A 17,864-nucleotide genomic window follows, 5' to 3' on the forward strand; every position below is an offset into this window, starting at 1 on the left:
GAAGACAGGCCCAGAAATTATCTATGTGGAAGTCCTGAGGGTCCCTACGTTGTGCTTGAACCAAGGGAGTGGGACTGTAATCTCAAAGTCAGTGTGAACTAGAGAAACTGAACCTATTCTTCTCACAGCTGCTAGAAAATTATCAAAAGGTTCTAGGTTCATTGTGGAAATGGGCAGAAAAAAATAAGCAAGATTTCTTTGGGAAGATGTGTCTGAAAGTCAATCTTCCAAGGAGTTTCACTCTGGGTGTGTATGGCCTAGGTGTGTCTGGAACTCTCTAACTTTGAAATTAGTTTAAGAAAGCCCAATCAATAGGAAGCTGCTCTAGAAGAGGGCACACCCATCCTAAATCCTCAGGAATCCTCATCAATAATTTCTGGAATACTGATACCACCAAGACATCAGAGATTCTTGACGTACAAGAAAATAACTAGGATATGAATATGAATATGATGCAACTGAAATAACAGAGAAAAAAATTAGTGTTCTGCTCACACTTTAGATTTGGGAGCTGTGTGGCTTAATTTAAAGAAATAAATGATAAAATTTACATTGCGTACAAGGCACAGAAAAATAAAAGCAGGGTGCAACAGATCTGAAAAACAAATTCCAGAAATTAGATTCAGAATACACGTCTATCGGTTTGTCTTACTTAGGGGGCTCACATGTTGCTGTGATCCTGGTTGCTATGCTGCCAGTAGACAAATATCACCAGGTTCACCCCAGTGGACAGGTTTCAGCTGAGCTTCCAGACTAAGACAGACTAAGAAGAAAGACCTGGTGGTCTGCTTCTGAAAGAATTAGCTATTGAAAGCCTAATTAAGAGCAGCAAAACTCTGTCTTTTATACGGCCAGAAGATGAGCCCCTCAGGTTGGGAGGCACTCAGAGCATGACTGGGGAAGAGCTGCTTCCTAAAAGTAGAGTTGACCGTAATGGGGGGCATGGAGTTAGTCCTTTGGGACATTCATGTGCTGATGGGGCATGACTCAAAATGAGAAGAAACAGCTGAACATCCATTAATAATAGAAATGTGGAATGTATGAAGTATGAGTCTAGGAAAACGGGAAATTGTCAGAAATAAAATAGAATTCATAAACATCAATATTCTAGGTATTAGTCAGCTGAAATGGCCTGGTATTCGTCATTATGAATCGGAAAACAATATGGTCTACTATCCGAGAATGATAACTTGAAGAGGAATGGCGCTGCATTCATCATCAAAAAGAATAGTTCAAGATCTGTCCTGAAGTACAACGCTGTCAGTGATAGAATAACATCTACAGGCCTACAAGTAAGACCAGATAATATGTCAATTTTTCAAATTTACCCACCAACCACTAAGGCTACAGATGAAGAATTAGAAGATTTTCACCAAGTTCTGCAGTCTGAAACTGATCAGAAATGCAATCAGGATGCCCTGAAAATTACTGGTGATTGGAATGTGAAAACTGGAAAAAAGAAGAATCAGAGTTTGGAAAATATGTCCTTGGTGGTATAAACGATGCCGGAGATTGAATGATTTAGGGTATATGAAAAGAGACGGTCTAGGTATTGTGACCACATACGAGTCTTTCAATGAGCTTTAATGTAAAGGAGAAGAGAGCAACAGGACAAAATTGGAGGCAGATGTGAAGTCAAGAGACTTTATAAATGATGTCTCCTGATGACAGAAACAATGCTAAAGTGAGGGGAACATGGATAGTTCAACAAAGGGGGTAAGAAATGCTAAGAATGCCCTTGGGGGAACAGCGGTATAGGAGCAGAGGGACTGGCCTCAAGTAAGAAGGCTGTCTGCTCATCTACAGGAATAGGAAGGAAGGAAGGCAGAACATGGGGATGTAGACACCAGTGGATCTGAAGGTGCATGAGGGGAGCTAGTAGAAGCTCTTCCTGGAAACAGGAAATGAGGTCATTTTCTGAAAGTTAGGATGAGAAGTAGGCATTACAACTTGAAGAGAAAAGAAAAGAGAAATGGTGGATGAGCCAGGTAAATAAAGTACAACTGTGAGGCAGGATTAAGGCAGTCCTGAGGTAGTGTGCATAAATTTATGGTAAGATGAAGCAGAATAATTATGTGTTTTTCTCCAGCCACATTAGGGACACGGAGGCAGGTAAGTGTTGGGTGGAGATTTTCCCAAAGTTTAGGTTTTACAAGAGGAATATGATGAAATAAGGTAGGGATCATGGTGTTCTTGGTTCCAGGGAGGGAATTATTATAAAGGAGAATACTGGCATATGCAATGGGTATGAAGTGAAAATCGACTCAATGTCAGCTAACAACAGCAAGTGGGTATATGGGAATATGAAGGATGCAGAGACAGCAAAAATAGATTTATTGAAAACTTCTTTTCAAAAATGGTAAAAGTCTGATTCATACAAATATAAGAAAGAGCAAATACTATATTTTTAATTTTTTCTTATGATTAAAGAAACTTACTTGCTCTTTAGAGTTTTGTACTAGTAATCCTTCTGTTAAAATGATTTTGGTAAAATAATACTTGCATTGCTTTTACACAAGGGCAAGCATGGATCTAGTGTTTTCCCATTCCTGAGATATTTTCTTTGGTGTAAACTTCAGCGGGGAAGCAGGGACAGGAGTGCTCAGGGGATAGGGGCTCTAGCCTTTGGCCTAGAGAGAAGCTGCAGTTCTGGGGCAGCAGTAAAGGCATTTGGGAGTCACGGTTCAGGTCAGGCTAGAGAAGATCAGATGGGAATGCAAATGACCATGGAGTGAAGCCCAGAGTGAAGGCTGAGAGCAGATTTAAAGGAAGTGAGCAGCAAGACCAGAAGGCCTGCTCATTTTGGAGCCAGAGGTGGACCAGCTGTCGATTTTCTGACTACTTCATGCCAACTTTTTTGTGTGGCCAAAACAAACAAATAAAACACAGCAGTCTCTGTGACAGTGCCTAGTAAGTGGGACACTTCCCTTACCTCTGCTCTGGTAAGAAGTCACATTGTTACCACAAAACACAGATTCCAGCCCTCTGTCGCAAAGCCAATACTGAGACAGGGGTGAGGTAAGCAGCAAGAGGCCTTTACTGTAAATAGGTATAAAAGAGAAAGAAAGGATAGCACTCCTCCAAAGACTGTCTGTCTGCTGGAGACTGGCCAGACGGTTTTATAGGGTTGGGGCTAGGCTTGAAGTATCTGGAGAATGGCATTTCCCCTTTGAGGGAGCATGTTGAGCACATTTCAGATATGTTGACCTTCTGTGGGTTTTCATAGAGGTCCTCTGAGTCCATCTTGGTTTCAGTCTCAAGATGGGCCCTCCTTGTCTGGTTGTCTTATCCCAGATCTTATTGATTGCTGTTCTGCTTGTTCAAGAGGAACACAGGTTAATTTTAAACTTCATAGAACCATGGAGAATGGGAGAGGGAAGGGAGGAAAGAAACCACAGATCACAAAATCACTGGGGTAAGCAAAAGTTAACTATGTGGGAGCCAAGATGGCGGAATAGACACACGCGTCCTGAAAGCCCTCTTTACCAGAAAGACCTGAAAAAACAAGTGAAGTGAGTATATTTATAACAAGCTTGGGGCTCTGAGCTTCAAAGGCAAGCTTAGAAAACGAACTGAGGGGCAGGGGGAGGAAGAGACAGTTCAGAAGCGGAGAAGAGGTACCAGATGTGAATCACGGGGAGCCCTCAGGCACCACTCCCGGAGTGGCGGCAGAGGGGTGATACTAGTGTTCGGCCACACTTTCCTCCGGGAGAAGCAGCTAGCCACACAGTCCACTCACACCTCTGGAACCTGAGAAGTATGGAGCTCTCAGCAAAGCTAAGTACGTGCATATATTTCACTGTGCCCCCACAACCCCAAGCTGGCTTTAGCAGCTGAATTCCCTGTTGACCACCTAGAGCCATCCTCCCAGCCTTGGAGAAGGAACAAATTTTCAACTGGGGGAAAAAAATGATTTGCCAATTCCACTATCTGGGGGAGCTCAGGACAGAAGCAGCTCCTGTCCAGGCATAAATGGTCTATGGACTTTGAGAACAATTTCCTTCTGCGTAGACCAGTGTGGGCCTATTTTGGGAGAATAGGCCCTTGCTGAAAGACTTCAACAATTTCCACGGTGCGGAGGAGAGGTGGTTATTTGATGTTTGACATCACCTTGCCTCTTAAACAAGGTCCTCACCTACCCACATCAGGGACCTAAGGGCTGGTAGCTCCATTCAGGTCACCCAGCCACCCGCAACAGGGGTCCAAGGATAAGTGGTACCTCCCAGTCTTTACAACCAAAAATGTTGGGTGCCCATGGTCGGTCTGCAGAACCCGCCCACCAGCACACTCTAGGAAAGAGGGATGCGCTTTCCTCAGAGACACTCAGGGTCAGTTGTCAGCCCCCTGCCTTGATCAGAGAGTGACCCCTGCTGCAATCAGATACCGGTACAACACCAATCATGCCTGCCCCTCTAAGACTGTGGGACAGAATATGTACCACACATTTGATGATCGGCTACTGGGACACCTGACTTGAATTCATACAAGAAAAGTGAATGGACTCCTAGACTGAAATACCTATAACACCTCTAGCCATCTGGGGACAGGACGTCAGAGCTCCAAACCTGAAAATAATCAAGCTAGCTCACTCAAGCAACCCATTTGTATATATCAAAACAAAACAAAGCAAGAAACAATGCCACAGTTAGCAAGCATAAACTAATACAATAACTTATAAATAGCTCAGAGACAAGAGTCAATATCAAGTCGCATAAAGAAACAGACCATGAGCACATCAACAAGATCTCAGAACAAAGAATCCCGGGATCTTCTAGATGAAAGTGCGTTCCTGGAATTACCAGAGCCAGAATACAAAAGATTAGTATACAGAACCCTTCAAAACATCAGGTAGGAAATGAGGCAGAACACAGAACAAGCCAAGGAACACACAGATAAAGCAATAGAAGAAACTGGAAAGATTATTCAGGAACATAAAGAAAAATTTAATAAGCTTTAAAAATCCATACACAGACAGCAATCAGAAATTCAGAAAATTAACAATAAAATTAGAGAAGTAGACAACTCAGTAGAAAGTCAGAGGAGCAGAACTGGGCAAATAAAAGCCAGAATTTCTAAACTTGAAGATAAATCACTTGGCACTAACATATTTGAAGAAAAATCAGATAAAAGAATTAAAAAAAAAAATGAAGAAACCTTAAGAACCATGTGGGACTCTATCAAGAGACATAACCTCCGAGTGACTGGAGTACCGGAACAGGGAGGGATAACAGAAAATACAGAGAGAATTGTTGAAGATTTGTTGGCAGAAAACTTCCTGGATATCGTGAAAGATGAGAAGATATCTATACAATATGCTCATTGAACTCCACATAAGACAGATGTTAAAAGAAAGTCACGAAGACATATTATAATCAAATTTACCAAAACCAAAGAGAGAATTGTAAGAGCTCCTAGGGATAAAAGGAAAACTCACCTACATTGGAGAGTCAATAAGAATGAGCTCGGTCTACTCGGCAGAAACTTCGTAGGCAAGAGGGCAAAGGGAAGACTTATTTAAAAAATTGAAGGAAAAAATTTCCAGCCAAGAATCACATATCCAGCAAAACTGTCTCTCAAATATGAAGGTGAAATTAGGACATTTCCAGATAAACAGAAGTTTGAACTCCTAAACACCAAACCAAAACTACGCGAAATATGAAAAGGAGTTCTTTGGTTAGAAAATCAATAATATGAGGTATCAACCCAAGACTACAACACTGAGCAGAGCAATCACAAGTCAACCCAGACAGGGAAATCAAAAAAAGCAAAGGAACATTTAAGAAAAAAAGAAAAAAAGCTAAAAACAGGGTAACAATGATGTTATTATGTAAAAGGAGACAACATTAAAACAATAAAGAGGCACTAAGAAATGTAGTCATAGATCTTCCAAACGGAGAAGAAGATACGGCAATACAAAGAAATAAAAGTTAGGTTTAAATTTAGAAAAATAGGGGTAAATAATAAGGCAACCACAAAGGAGACAAACTATCCTACTCATCAAAATAAAATACAAGAAAAAAATAGAGACTCAGCAGAAACAAAATCAAAACCAATGAACATGAGGAAAGGACAATATATAAAGTTAATCTCCTCAGCAAATACAATTAAGTGGGAAAAAGAAACTGTCAACAACACATAAAAAAAGACACCAAAATGAGAGCACTAAATTCCTACCTATCCATAATTACCCTGAATAAAAATGGACTAAGTGTACCAATAAAGAGACAGAGGGTGGCAGAATGGATTAAAAAACAAGACCTGTGTATATGCTGCCTACAAGAGACACACCTTAGACTTAGAGACACAAACAAACTAAAACTCAAAGGATGGAAAAAAAATATATCAAGCAAACAACAGTCAAAAAAGAGCAGGAGTAGCAATATTAATTTCTGACAAAATAGACTTTAAAATTAAATCCATCAGAAAGGATACGGAAGAACACTATATAATGATTAAAGGGACAATATACCAAGAAGATATAACTATTAAATATTTATGCACCCAATGACAGGGCTGCAAGATACATAAAACAAGCTCAGCATTGAAAAGTGAGATAGACAGCTCCACAATAATAGTAGGAGACTTCAACACACCACTTTTGGTGAAGGACAGGACATCCAGAAAGAAGCTCAATAAAGACACAGAAGATCGAAATGCCACAATGAACCAAACTGACCTCATAGACATATACAGAACACTCCACCCAACAACAACCAAGCATACTTTCTTTTGTAGTGCACATGGAACATTCTCTAGAATAGACCACATATTAGGGCATAAAGGAAGCCTTAAGAAAATTCAAAATATTCAAATATTACAAAGCACCTTCTCTTACCATAAGGCAATAAAAGTAGAAAAGAGTAACAGAAATCAAACACTTGGAAACAGAACAATACCCAGCTCACAAAGCCTGGATTCTAGAAGACATTAAGGATGGAACAAAGAAATTCACAGAATCCAAAGAGAATGAAAACGCCTCCTATCAGAACCTTTGAGAAACAGTAAAAGCAGTGCTCAGAGGCCAACTTATATCAATACACGCACACATACAAAAAGGAGAATGGGCCAAAATCAAAGAATTCTCCCTACAACTTGTACAAAGAGAAAGAGAACAACAAAAGAAATTGTCAGGCACTGGAAGGAAACAAATAATAAAAATTAGAGCAGAACTAAATGAAATAGAAAACAGAAAAACAACTGAAAGAATTAACAAAACCAAAAGCTAGTTCTTTGAAAAAATCAACAAAATTGATAAACCCCTGGACAAACTGAACAAAGAAAAACAAGAGAGGAAGCAAATAACCCAAATAAGAAATGAGATGGGTGACATTACAACAGATACAACTGAAATTAAAAGAATCATATCAGAGTACTGTGAAAAATTGTACTCTAACAAATTTGAAAACCTGGAAGAAATGGATGAATTCCTGGAGAGACACTACCTACCTAAACTAACACAAACAGAGGTAGAACAACTAAATAGACCCATAACAAAAGAGATTGAAAATGAAATCAAAAAACTCCCTACCAAAAAAAAGCCCTGGCCTGGATGGCTTCACTGCAGAGTTCTGCCAAACTTTCAGGGAAGAGTTAGCACCACTATTACTAAAGGTATATCAGAGCAAAGAAAAAGATGGAATACTGCCAAACTCATGCTATGAAGCCATCATATTCCTGATACCAAAACAAGGTAAGGACACCACAAAAAAAAAAAAAAAAAAAAAAGATATTATAGACCTAAATCTCTTATGAACTGAATTGCAAAAATGCTCAAGAAAATTCTAGCCAATAGAATTCAGCAACATATCCAAAAAAATTCACCATGACCAAGTGGGATTCCTACCAGATATGCAGGGATGGTTCAACATTTAGAAAAAAAATTACTGTAATCCATCACATAAATAAAACAAAAGACAAGAATCACATTTTTTTATCAATTGATGCAGAAAAGGCATTTGACAAAGTTCAACGCTCATTCATGATAAAAACTCTCAGCAAAATAGGAATAAAAGGAAAATTCCTCAACATAATAAAGGGTATTTATACAAAGCTAAAAGCCAAGATCACCCTAAGTGGAGAGATCCTGAAAGCATTCCCACTGAGATCGGGAACCAGACAAGGATGCCCTTTATCACTGCTCTTATTCAACACTGTGTTGGAGGTCCTAGCCAGAGCAATTAGGCTAGATAAAGAAATAAAGGGCATCCAGATTGGCAAGGAAGAAGTAAAATGATCTCTGTTTGCAGACGACATGATCTTATACACAGAAAAACGTAAGGAATCCTCAAGAAAACTACTGAAACTAATAGAAGAGTTCAGCAGTGTATCTTAACATACAAATATCAATTGGATTCCTCTACACCAACAAAAAGAACATCGAAGAGGAAATCACCAAATCAGTGCCATTTACAGTAGCCCCCAGGAAGATAAAATACTTAGGAACAAATCTTACCAGAGATGTAAAAGACTTATACAAGGAAAACTACAATACTCTTCTGCAAGAAACTGAAAGTGACCTACATAAGTGGAAAACATACCTTGCGAATGGATAGGAAGACTTAACATTACAAAAATATCTATTCTACCAAAAGCAATCTATACATTTAGGGCAATTCCGATCCAAATTCCAATGGCATTCTTTAATGAAATGGAGAAAAAAATCACCAACTTCCTACGGAAGGGAAAGAGATCCCGGATAAATAAAGCATTTCTGAAAAAAAAAAAGAGGAACAAAATGGGAGGCCTTACCCTACCGGATTTTAGAACCTCCTATACTGCCACAGTAGTCAGAATAGCCTGGGACTTGTACAACAACAGATACATAGACCAGTGGAACAGAATTGAGAATCCAGACCTAAATCCATCCACATATGAGCAGTTGATATTTGACAAAGGCCCCAAAACAGTTAAATGGGGAAAAGACAGTCTTTTTAACAAATGGTGCTGGCATAACTGGATATCCATCTGCACAAAAATGAAACAAGACCCATAGCTCAGTCACTGCACAAAAACGAGCTCAAAATGGATCAAAGTCCTAAATATAAAATCTAAAACAATAAATCTCATGGAAGGAGCAAAAAAAAAGGATAAACAGTCTCAATGAAAACAAAATCTACAGAAACAAAAGAAAAGAAAAAGAAATCCACAAACAAAAGGATCTCAGCAGGGGAAAGTAAGAGGAACAATGAAAATGTTAACGCCAAAAAAAAAAAAAAAATTCAATACAAAATACAGCAATAAACTCACACCTCTCAATAATTACACCGAATGTAAGTGGCATAAATGCACCCATAAAGAGATGCAGAGTGACAGAATGGATAAGAAAAAAAAAAAAAAAACAGGATCCATCACTATGCTGTCTACAACAGAAACACCTTAGAAACAAAGAAGCAAATTTATTAAAAATCAGAGGATGGAAAAAAATATATTAAGCAAATAACTACCATAAAAGAGCAGAAACAGCAATATTAATTTAAGATAAGATATACTTTATTACAAAATCCACCGTAAAAGTCAAAGAAGGGCACTATGTAGTAAGTAAAGAGCCAATCCAACATGAAGACTTAAGCATAATAAACATCTATGCACTCAATGACAGGGCTCCAAAACACATAAAACAAACTCAAACAGCCCTGAAAAGAGAAATTGACAGTTCCACAATAATAATAGGAGACTTTAACGCAACACTCTTGGTAAAGGACAGAACATCTAGAAAGAAACTCAGCAAAGCTATGGAAGAGCTAATGGGCACAGTCAAACAAGAATAGATTTGACTCATTGAACACTAGTGACCAAACACCAGACGAGTTGTGGAATGACATCAAGGACATCATCCATGAAGAAAGCAAGAGGTCACTGAAAAGACAGAAAAGAAAGAAAAGACCAAGACAGATGTCAGAGGAGACTCTGAAACTTGCTCTTGAACGTCAAGCAGCTAAAGCAAAAGGAAGAATTGATGAAGTAAAAGAACTGAACAGTAGATTTCAAAGGGTGTCTCAAGAAGACAAAGTATTACAATGACCTGTGCAAAGAGCTGGAGATGGTAAACCAAAAGGGAAGAACACGCTCAGGAATTCTCAGACTGAAGGACCTGAAGAAAACATTCAAGCCTCAAGTTGCAATAGTGAAGGATTCTATGGTGAAAATTCTAAACGACGCAGGAACCATCAAAAGAAGATGGAAGAAATACACAGAGTCATTATATCAAAAACCTAAACCCTAGGAAAAACTCCACCCTCCACATACATGCTTCCATGGCCCTAATGTGGCTGGAGAGAAACACATAATTATTCTGATTCATTTCACCATAAATTTATGCACACTACTTCAGGACAGCCCTTAATCCTGCCTCACAATCGTATTTTATTTACCTGGTTCATTCAGTCTTCACCCTTTCTCTTTTCCTTTCTCTTCAGTTTTAACAGCTACTTGTCATTCTTTGTTTTCGTTGCTGTTAGATGTCATCAAGTTGGCTCCAACTCATAGCGACCCTATGCACAACAGAATGAAAACCTGCCTGGTCCTGCGCCATCCTTACAATCGTTGTTATGTTTGAGCTCATTGTTGCAGCCACTGTGCCAATCCACCTTTTTGAGTGTCTTCCTCTTTTCCACTGACCCTGTACTCTGCCAAGCATGATGTTATTCTCCAGGGACTCATACCTCCTGACACCATGTCCAAAGTATGTAAGACGCGGTATCGCCATCCTTTCCTCTAAGGAGCATTCTGACCGCACTTCCTCCAAGACAGATTTGTTCGTTCTTTTGGCAGTCCATGGTATATTCACTATTCTTCGCCAACACCACAATTCAAAGGTGTCAACTCTTCTTCAGTCTTCCTTATTCATTGTCCAGCTTTGACATGCATATGATGCTATTGAAAATACCATGGCTTGGGTCAGGCACACCTTAGTCTTCATGGTGACATCTTTGCTCTTCAACACCTTGAAGAGATCCTTTGCAGTAGATTTTCCCAATGCAATGCGTCTTCTTGACTGCTGCTTCCATGGCTGTTGATTGTGGATCCAAGTAAAATGAAATCCTTGACAACTTCAGTCTTTTCTCCGTTTATCATGGTGTTGCTCATTGGTCCAGTTGTGAGGATTTTTGTTTTCTTTTTGTTGAGGTGTAATCCATACTGAAGGCTGTGGTCTTTGATCTTCATTAGTAAGTGCTTCAAGTCCTCTTCACTTTCAACAAGCAAGGTTGTGTCATCTGCATAACGCAGGTTGCTAATGAGTCTTCCACCAATCACGATGCCCCATTCTTCTTCATGTAGTCCAGCTTCTCAGATTATTTGTTCAGCATATAGATTAAATAGATGTGAAAGAATACAACCCTGACGCACACCTTTTCTGACTTTAAACCAATCAGTATGCCCTTGTTCTGTCCAAACGACTGCCTCTTGACCTATGTAAAGGTTCCTCATGAGCACAAATAAGTGTTCTGGAACTCCCATTCTTTGCAGTGTTATCCATAGTTTGTTATGATCCACACAGTCAAATGCCGTTGCATAGTTAGTAAAACACAAGTAAACATCCTTCTGGTATTCTCTGCTTTCAGCCAGGATCCATCTGACATCAGGAGTGATATCCCTGGTTCCATGTCCTCTTCTGAAACCAGCCTGAATTTCTGGCAGTTCCCTGTCAATATACTGCTACAGCCATTTTTAAACGATCTTCAGCAAAATTTTGCTTGCATATGATATTGTTGTATAATTTCCACGTTCGGTTGGGTCACCTTTCTTAGGAATAGGCATAAATATGGATCTCTTCCAGTCAGTTGGCCAGGAAGCTGTCTTCCATATTTCTTGGCATAGACGAGTGAGCACCTCCAGCATTGCATCTGTTTGTTGAAACATCTCAATTGATATTCCATCAATTCCTGAAGACTTGTTTTTCGCCAATGCTTCAGAGCAGCTTAGATTTCTTCCTTCAGTACCATCAGTTCCTGATCATATGCCACCTCTGACATGGCTGAATATCGACTAATTCTTTTTGGTATAATGACTCTGTGTATTCCTTCCATCTTCTTCTGATGCTTCCTGCATCATTTAATATTTTCGCCACGGAATCCTTCACTATTGCAACTTGAGTCTTGAATTTTTTCTTCAGTTCTTTCAGCTTGAGAAACGCCGAGCAAATGACCTCATTTCCTGTTTCTTAGAAGAGCTTCCACTACCTCCTCTCATGTATCTTCTGATCCACAGGCGTCTACATCCCCATGTTCTGCCTTCCTTTCTTCCTCTTACTGCAGATGAGCAGACAGCCCTCCTACCTGAGGCCAGTCCCTCTGCTCCTATACCACTGTCCCTCCCAAGGGTATCTTGGCATTTCTCACCTCTCTTTTCTCAACTATCTGTGTTCTCCTCACTTTAGCATCATTTCCATCAGCATGAAACATCTTTTTTAAAAACTGTCCGGATTTCACATCTCCCTCCAGTTACGTCCTGTTTCACTCTTCTCTTTAACCTTAAGGCTCATTGAAAGACTTCTATATAGTCACCAAACCTGGACCATCTCTTTTCATCCTCCCTAAATCATGCAATCTCCAGCATCCTTTCTATTACCAAGGCCATATTTTTCAATTACTGATACTTCCTCTTTGTTTCCAGCTTTCACATTGCTGTCACCATACTGATTGCGTATTCGATCAATTTTAGACTGCAGAACTTGGTAAAAATCTTCTATTTCTTCACCTTTGGCCTTAGTGGTTAGTGGGTAAATTTGAATAATACTCATATTAACTGGTCTTACTTGTATACATGTAGATGTTATTCTATCACTGTCAACATTGTATTTCAGGATAGATTTTGAATTGTTCTTCTTGAGGATAAATGCAACACCATTCCTCTTCAAGTTATCATTCCTGGCATAATAGATCATATGATTTTCCAACTCAAAATGACCAATACCAGTCCATTTTGGCTGACTAATATCTGGGATATTGATCTTTATGCATTCCATTTCAATTCTGACAGTTTCTCTTTTCCTAATTACAGTTCGTACATTCTACATTTCCATTATTAAAGGATGTTCACCTGGTTCTTCTGACTTTGAGTCATGACATATCAGCACGCAAATGTCCCAAAAGCTAGACTTCATGCACAGCATTAAGGTCAACTCAACTTTAAGGAGGCAGCTCTTCCCCAGTCATCTTTTGAGTGCCTTCCAACCTGAGGGGCTCCTCTTCTGGCAGTGAAACAGACATTGTTCTGCTGCTATTTATAAGGCTTTCACTGGCTAATTCTTTCAGAAGCAGACCACCAGGTCCTTCATCCTAGTCTGTCTTACTCTAGAAGCTCAACTGAAACCAGGCCCACTGTGGTGACCCTCCTGGTATTTGTATATTGGTGGCATAGCTACCAGCATCACAGCAATATGCAAGCCCTCACCGTATGACAAACTGATGGAAATGTATTCTGCATCTAATTTCTGGATTTTTTTTTTTTCAGATATGTAGTACCCTGCGTTTAGTTTTCCATGACTTGCATACAATGTAAAGTTTCTCATTTATTTCTTTAAATGAACTCACATAGCTTCCAAATCTAAAGTGGGAGGAGAACACCTTCTGTTCTCTGTTATTTCAGTCCCTTCACATTCATATTCATATCTTAGTTATCTTATTTTCTTGAATGTCAAGGATCTCTGACTTCCTGGTGGTATCAGTCTTTGAAAACTTATTTGTCAGGTGCCCTGAGGGTTCATGATGGGTGTGCTCTCTTCTAGAGCAGCTATCTATTGGTTGGACCTTCTTAAACTAATTTCAAGTTTGGAGAGTTCCAGACACACCTAGGCCATACATAGCTGGAGTGAAACTCCTTGGAAGGCTGACTTCCAGACAAAACTTCCCAAGGAAATTTTGCTTATTATTCCCTGTCCATTTCCACAATGACCCTAGAGCCCTTTGACCATTTTCTAGCAGCTATGAGAAGGATACGTTTAGTTTGTCTGGTTCATACTGTCTTTGAGATTAGAGCCACCATCCCTTGGCTCTAGCACAACATAGGGTCCCTCAGGACTCCCCACATTGGTAATTTCTAGGTCTGTCTTTCATTTTCCTGGATTTTACATATCTCTAGAAGTAATTCATTAGTGTATACAGTGACTTCAACTGTCCCTCAGGATAACATTGGGTTTAGAGCTCAGAAATTTTCTGGACATAAATTTTTATCAAAAAGTTAACCAAAATTTCTCCATTGTCATCTCTTCTTTACTCCTCACTCTCTTTTATATATTTCCAGCATTTTATATTATTTCATGAGGATTGCAGAAATCAGGAAACTAGCCCATCGTTTATGGGTCCTGAACCCATTTCAATTTTTTTTTCTTATTTTAAATAGAAGCTCTTAAGAGAAGCTACTGCTTGTAGTTTTAGAGTTTCTATGTTGATATGAGAGCTTCTAAGTTGCCTACTTTGTCTTTTCTAGTAATTACATACTGATTTACATGGGTTACTTTCACAACCCACTGCCCACGTCCTTTGCTTCCACATTCAATGACGGCTTTGCATAGATCCTCCAGGCCCAGTCCGGCTGCTCAGGTTTTATCAATGGGGACTTTGCAATGTGTACTGAACTTTATCAGGCAGGTGGAGGCAGCAAGATGGTGTTACAAGCTCCTGTCCTCATGTTCCTGTTGCTCTGGGTCTCTGGTGAGAAATGAACACTGCCTCGATCCCTTTAAAGAAGTATCTTTGTAGAGTTGAAAAATGATTTAAGACATAGTGGGAAATGATGGCTATTTCCAAAAATGACTCAATTATGTGTGAGGGGCATTCCACTAAAATGCCCATTCAAAATAATATATTTTAAGGTGCCTAGGAAAATGTGTGTGTTTACATATATGTATGGTAATTGTCCTCTCTGCAGGTGCCAGTAGAGACATTGTGATAACAGAGTCTCCTGTCTTCCTGATCATGTCTCCAGAAGAATGATCCCCTTCAGTGCAAGTCCTACCAGAGTGTTAGCAGCACCTTGGCCTGATATAAGCAAAAACCAGGGCAGGCTCCGAAGCTGCTTTTCTCCTTTGCATCCAACTAGGCATCTGAGATCCCTGACCTGTTTAGTGGCAGTGGGTCCATCACAATCAGCAGCTTCCAGACTGAAGACATGCAGATTGTTGCTGTTAGCAACATTATGGCTAAGCTCTCACACTGTTTTAGCTTTAAATAGAAGCTCCTCCCCAGAGTTGGAGGCCTGTGAGTTTTCACTGCACCAGCTTCTTCCTTTCTGCACAGTCCTGAACATGCACACTTCCTCTATCTGCTCCAGAAGCCTCATCTCTTAGACATGGAATTTTCTTCCAGAGTGATCCTCCTATTTAGATAGGTCTACATTTTGAAATGAGATATGTAATAAAGACTACAAGCCACCAAGTCCTGTCCCCTTTCCCAGTTAGAGACCATTGGTTTGATGTTACTTGTATCCCTGATTACACAGTATCTCTGGATCATCCTCATGTGTCTGACATTTTAGGTCCCAGTGGTCAGATCCTGCTCACTAGGTGCCAGAATCTCTGGCTGTCTCCCAGGAGAGAAAGTCTCCATTGGCTGCAGGGCCAGTTAGACTCTCAACTGTACTGACAGGAAACTCTACTTGGGTTGTCATCAGCATACACCATAGCAGGGACGTACGGGCCTCACTCACCATACTTCCTCTACAAGTGTTTTTGTGATGCTGAACAGGTTTCAGTAGCACTTGCAGACTAATATAGACTAGAAAGAAAGGCCTGGTGACCTAGTTCTGGGAAATCAGCCAGGGAAAACCCTATGGATCACAACAATCAGATAATATTATGCACTGAATTCTCATGAGTCATGGACTCACAAGATGGCAACTAACAAACAGAAAGAACCATGATTTCCTTCAGTCACTAAATTAAACTTGGGTACCCAAGGGACTACTGCAAAGAGGAATTGACAGCTAATGAAAAAGAACATGAGAAAGCTATCACATGTTTCTAGAGTGATAGGATTAATGAGTTAGAGTCTGGTCTTTAAAAGAATGTGTGCCCCTGAGAGACATGGAGAGAGGAGAAAAGGCACTAAATTGGGAGCTTAGAGCATAAAAATGCCTTCACTGATGTTGGCCAGGAAGACTTGGCTGGAAAACAGAATCCATGGAAGAAAAACGGAAGAGAGAAATACTACTTTCTGTGAGGGAGATTTTAAATATGAAGGGTCCAGGTTTAATATTGGGTTAGGTCCAGAGTAATGAGGGGTAATGGCACAGAAAGGAAAAAAGTCCAGGAAAACAAGGAAATAAAATGGGAATGTTCCAGAGTCAAGAAGGCACAGGGAAGAGAGAACTGATCTTTCAGGGTATAAAGCACAGTGAACCCTTCCGAAATCAGGCACATGATCTATCCATATGAAACATGGAGGTTCCTGGGATGTGAAAACTCCTGACAAAGCTTACAAAACATTTTTAGAGCATTTTTTTTCTTTAATTTATCACGAAAGGAGATCCAGAAGAAGCCACATCCCTTCATTTTCTCCTGGAACCTGCAAATACTCCAAGGAATTAGTCAGGAGATGCAGGTTTTGGGGCAGACAGAGGAAGCATGCATGTTCAGGGCTGAGCAGAAAGGAAGCAGCTGGTGCAGTGAAGACTCACTGTCCTGTAGCCCTCGGGAGGAGGTTTCTGTTCGAGGCTGAAGCACTGTGGGAGGTAGCTCTTTACTCTGCTGACAATAATAAACTGCGGCATCTTCAGCCTGGAAGTTGCTGATGGTGAGAGTGAAGTCTGTCCCAGACCCACTGCCACTGAATCGGTCAGGGACCCCAGATGCCCGGCTGGATGCATCATAGATGAGCAGCTTAGGAGCCTGTCCTGGTTTCTGCTGGTGCCAAGCTAATAAGTCTTTCTTGTAGGTACTAGAATAAAGACTCTGGCTGGCCTTGCAGTTGATGGTCACTGTTCCTCCTGGAGATGCAGCCAGGGAAGCTGGAGACTGGGTCAGTATGATGTCCCCACTGGCACCTGTAATCAGAGCGGCCAATTACCATGCATACACATATACACACACTTTTTCATACACACGTTAAAATATCCCCCTGATACAAAACATTTAGTGATATTAGTTATCAGCACGTAATTGGTTCCATTTGGAAATAACCATCATTTCCCACTATATCTTAAAATCATTTCTCAGCTCTACAAAGATTCTACTCTACAGGGATTGAAGCACTTTTAATTTCTCACCAGAGGCCCAGAGCAACAGGGACATGAGGAACAGGGTCTGTGGCACCATCTTGCTGCCCCTGCCTGCCTGATGCAGATCAGCTCACATTGAAGAGGCCCCGTTTATAATATCTGAGCAGCCAGCCTGGGTGTGGAGGGGCCTATGCAAAGCAATCAGTGATTGAATATCACCTCTTCAAGGAGTTTCATTCTAGGTATGCATGGCCTCATTGTGCCTGGAGAAGCTTAATGTTTAAGGTGGGACTGAAACTCTTTTCCTTTGGACATGTTATCAGGAGGGATGAGTTCCTGGAGAAGGACATCATGCGTCATAAAGCACAGAGTCAATTCAAAAGAGAAAGAGCATCAAAGAAATGGATTGACACAGTGGCTGCAACATTGGGGCCAAACATAGCAAAGACTGTGAGGATGGTACAACACCATGGAGTGTTTCGTTCTCTTGTGTATAAGGTCACTATCAGTTGGAACCGATTTGAGGGCACAGAACAACAACAATAACAAGATATGAATACAAATGTGTTGCAGCAGAAATAACAGAATAAAAGGAGTTCTGCTCATACTTCAGATTTGGACATTACACAAGTTTATTTAAAGAAATAAATGACAAAGTTGACGTTGTATGCAAGAGACAGAAAACTAAGAAGGAGACACTTCAGATCTGA

The 17,864-nt window shown here is 40.2% G+C and overlaps 1 gene segment (V, D, J or C); it reads right to left on the bottom strand.

The window, feature by feature from the left end:
• Window positions 1-15,898: 15,898 nt before the first annotated feature.
• Window positions 15,899-17,281, bottom strand: LOC126060225 (immunoglobulin kappa variable 4-1-like). The segment is given in 3 exon segments: window positions 15,899-15,921; window positions 16,615-16,980; window positions 17,203-17,281. Coding segments are annotated over 3 exon segments (438 nt in total).
• Between the last annotated feature and the right edge of the window lie 583 nt (window positions 17,282-17,864).

Source organism: Elephas maximus, chromosome 17 (genome assembly GCF_024166365.1).
Source record: "Elephas maximus indicus isolate mEleMax1 chromosome 17, mEleMax1 primary haplotype, whole genome shotgun sequence".
Taxonomy (NCBI): domain Eukaryota; kingdom Metazoa; phylum Chordata; class Mammalia; order Proboscidea; family Elephantidae; genus Elephas; species Elephas maximus.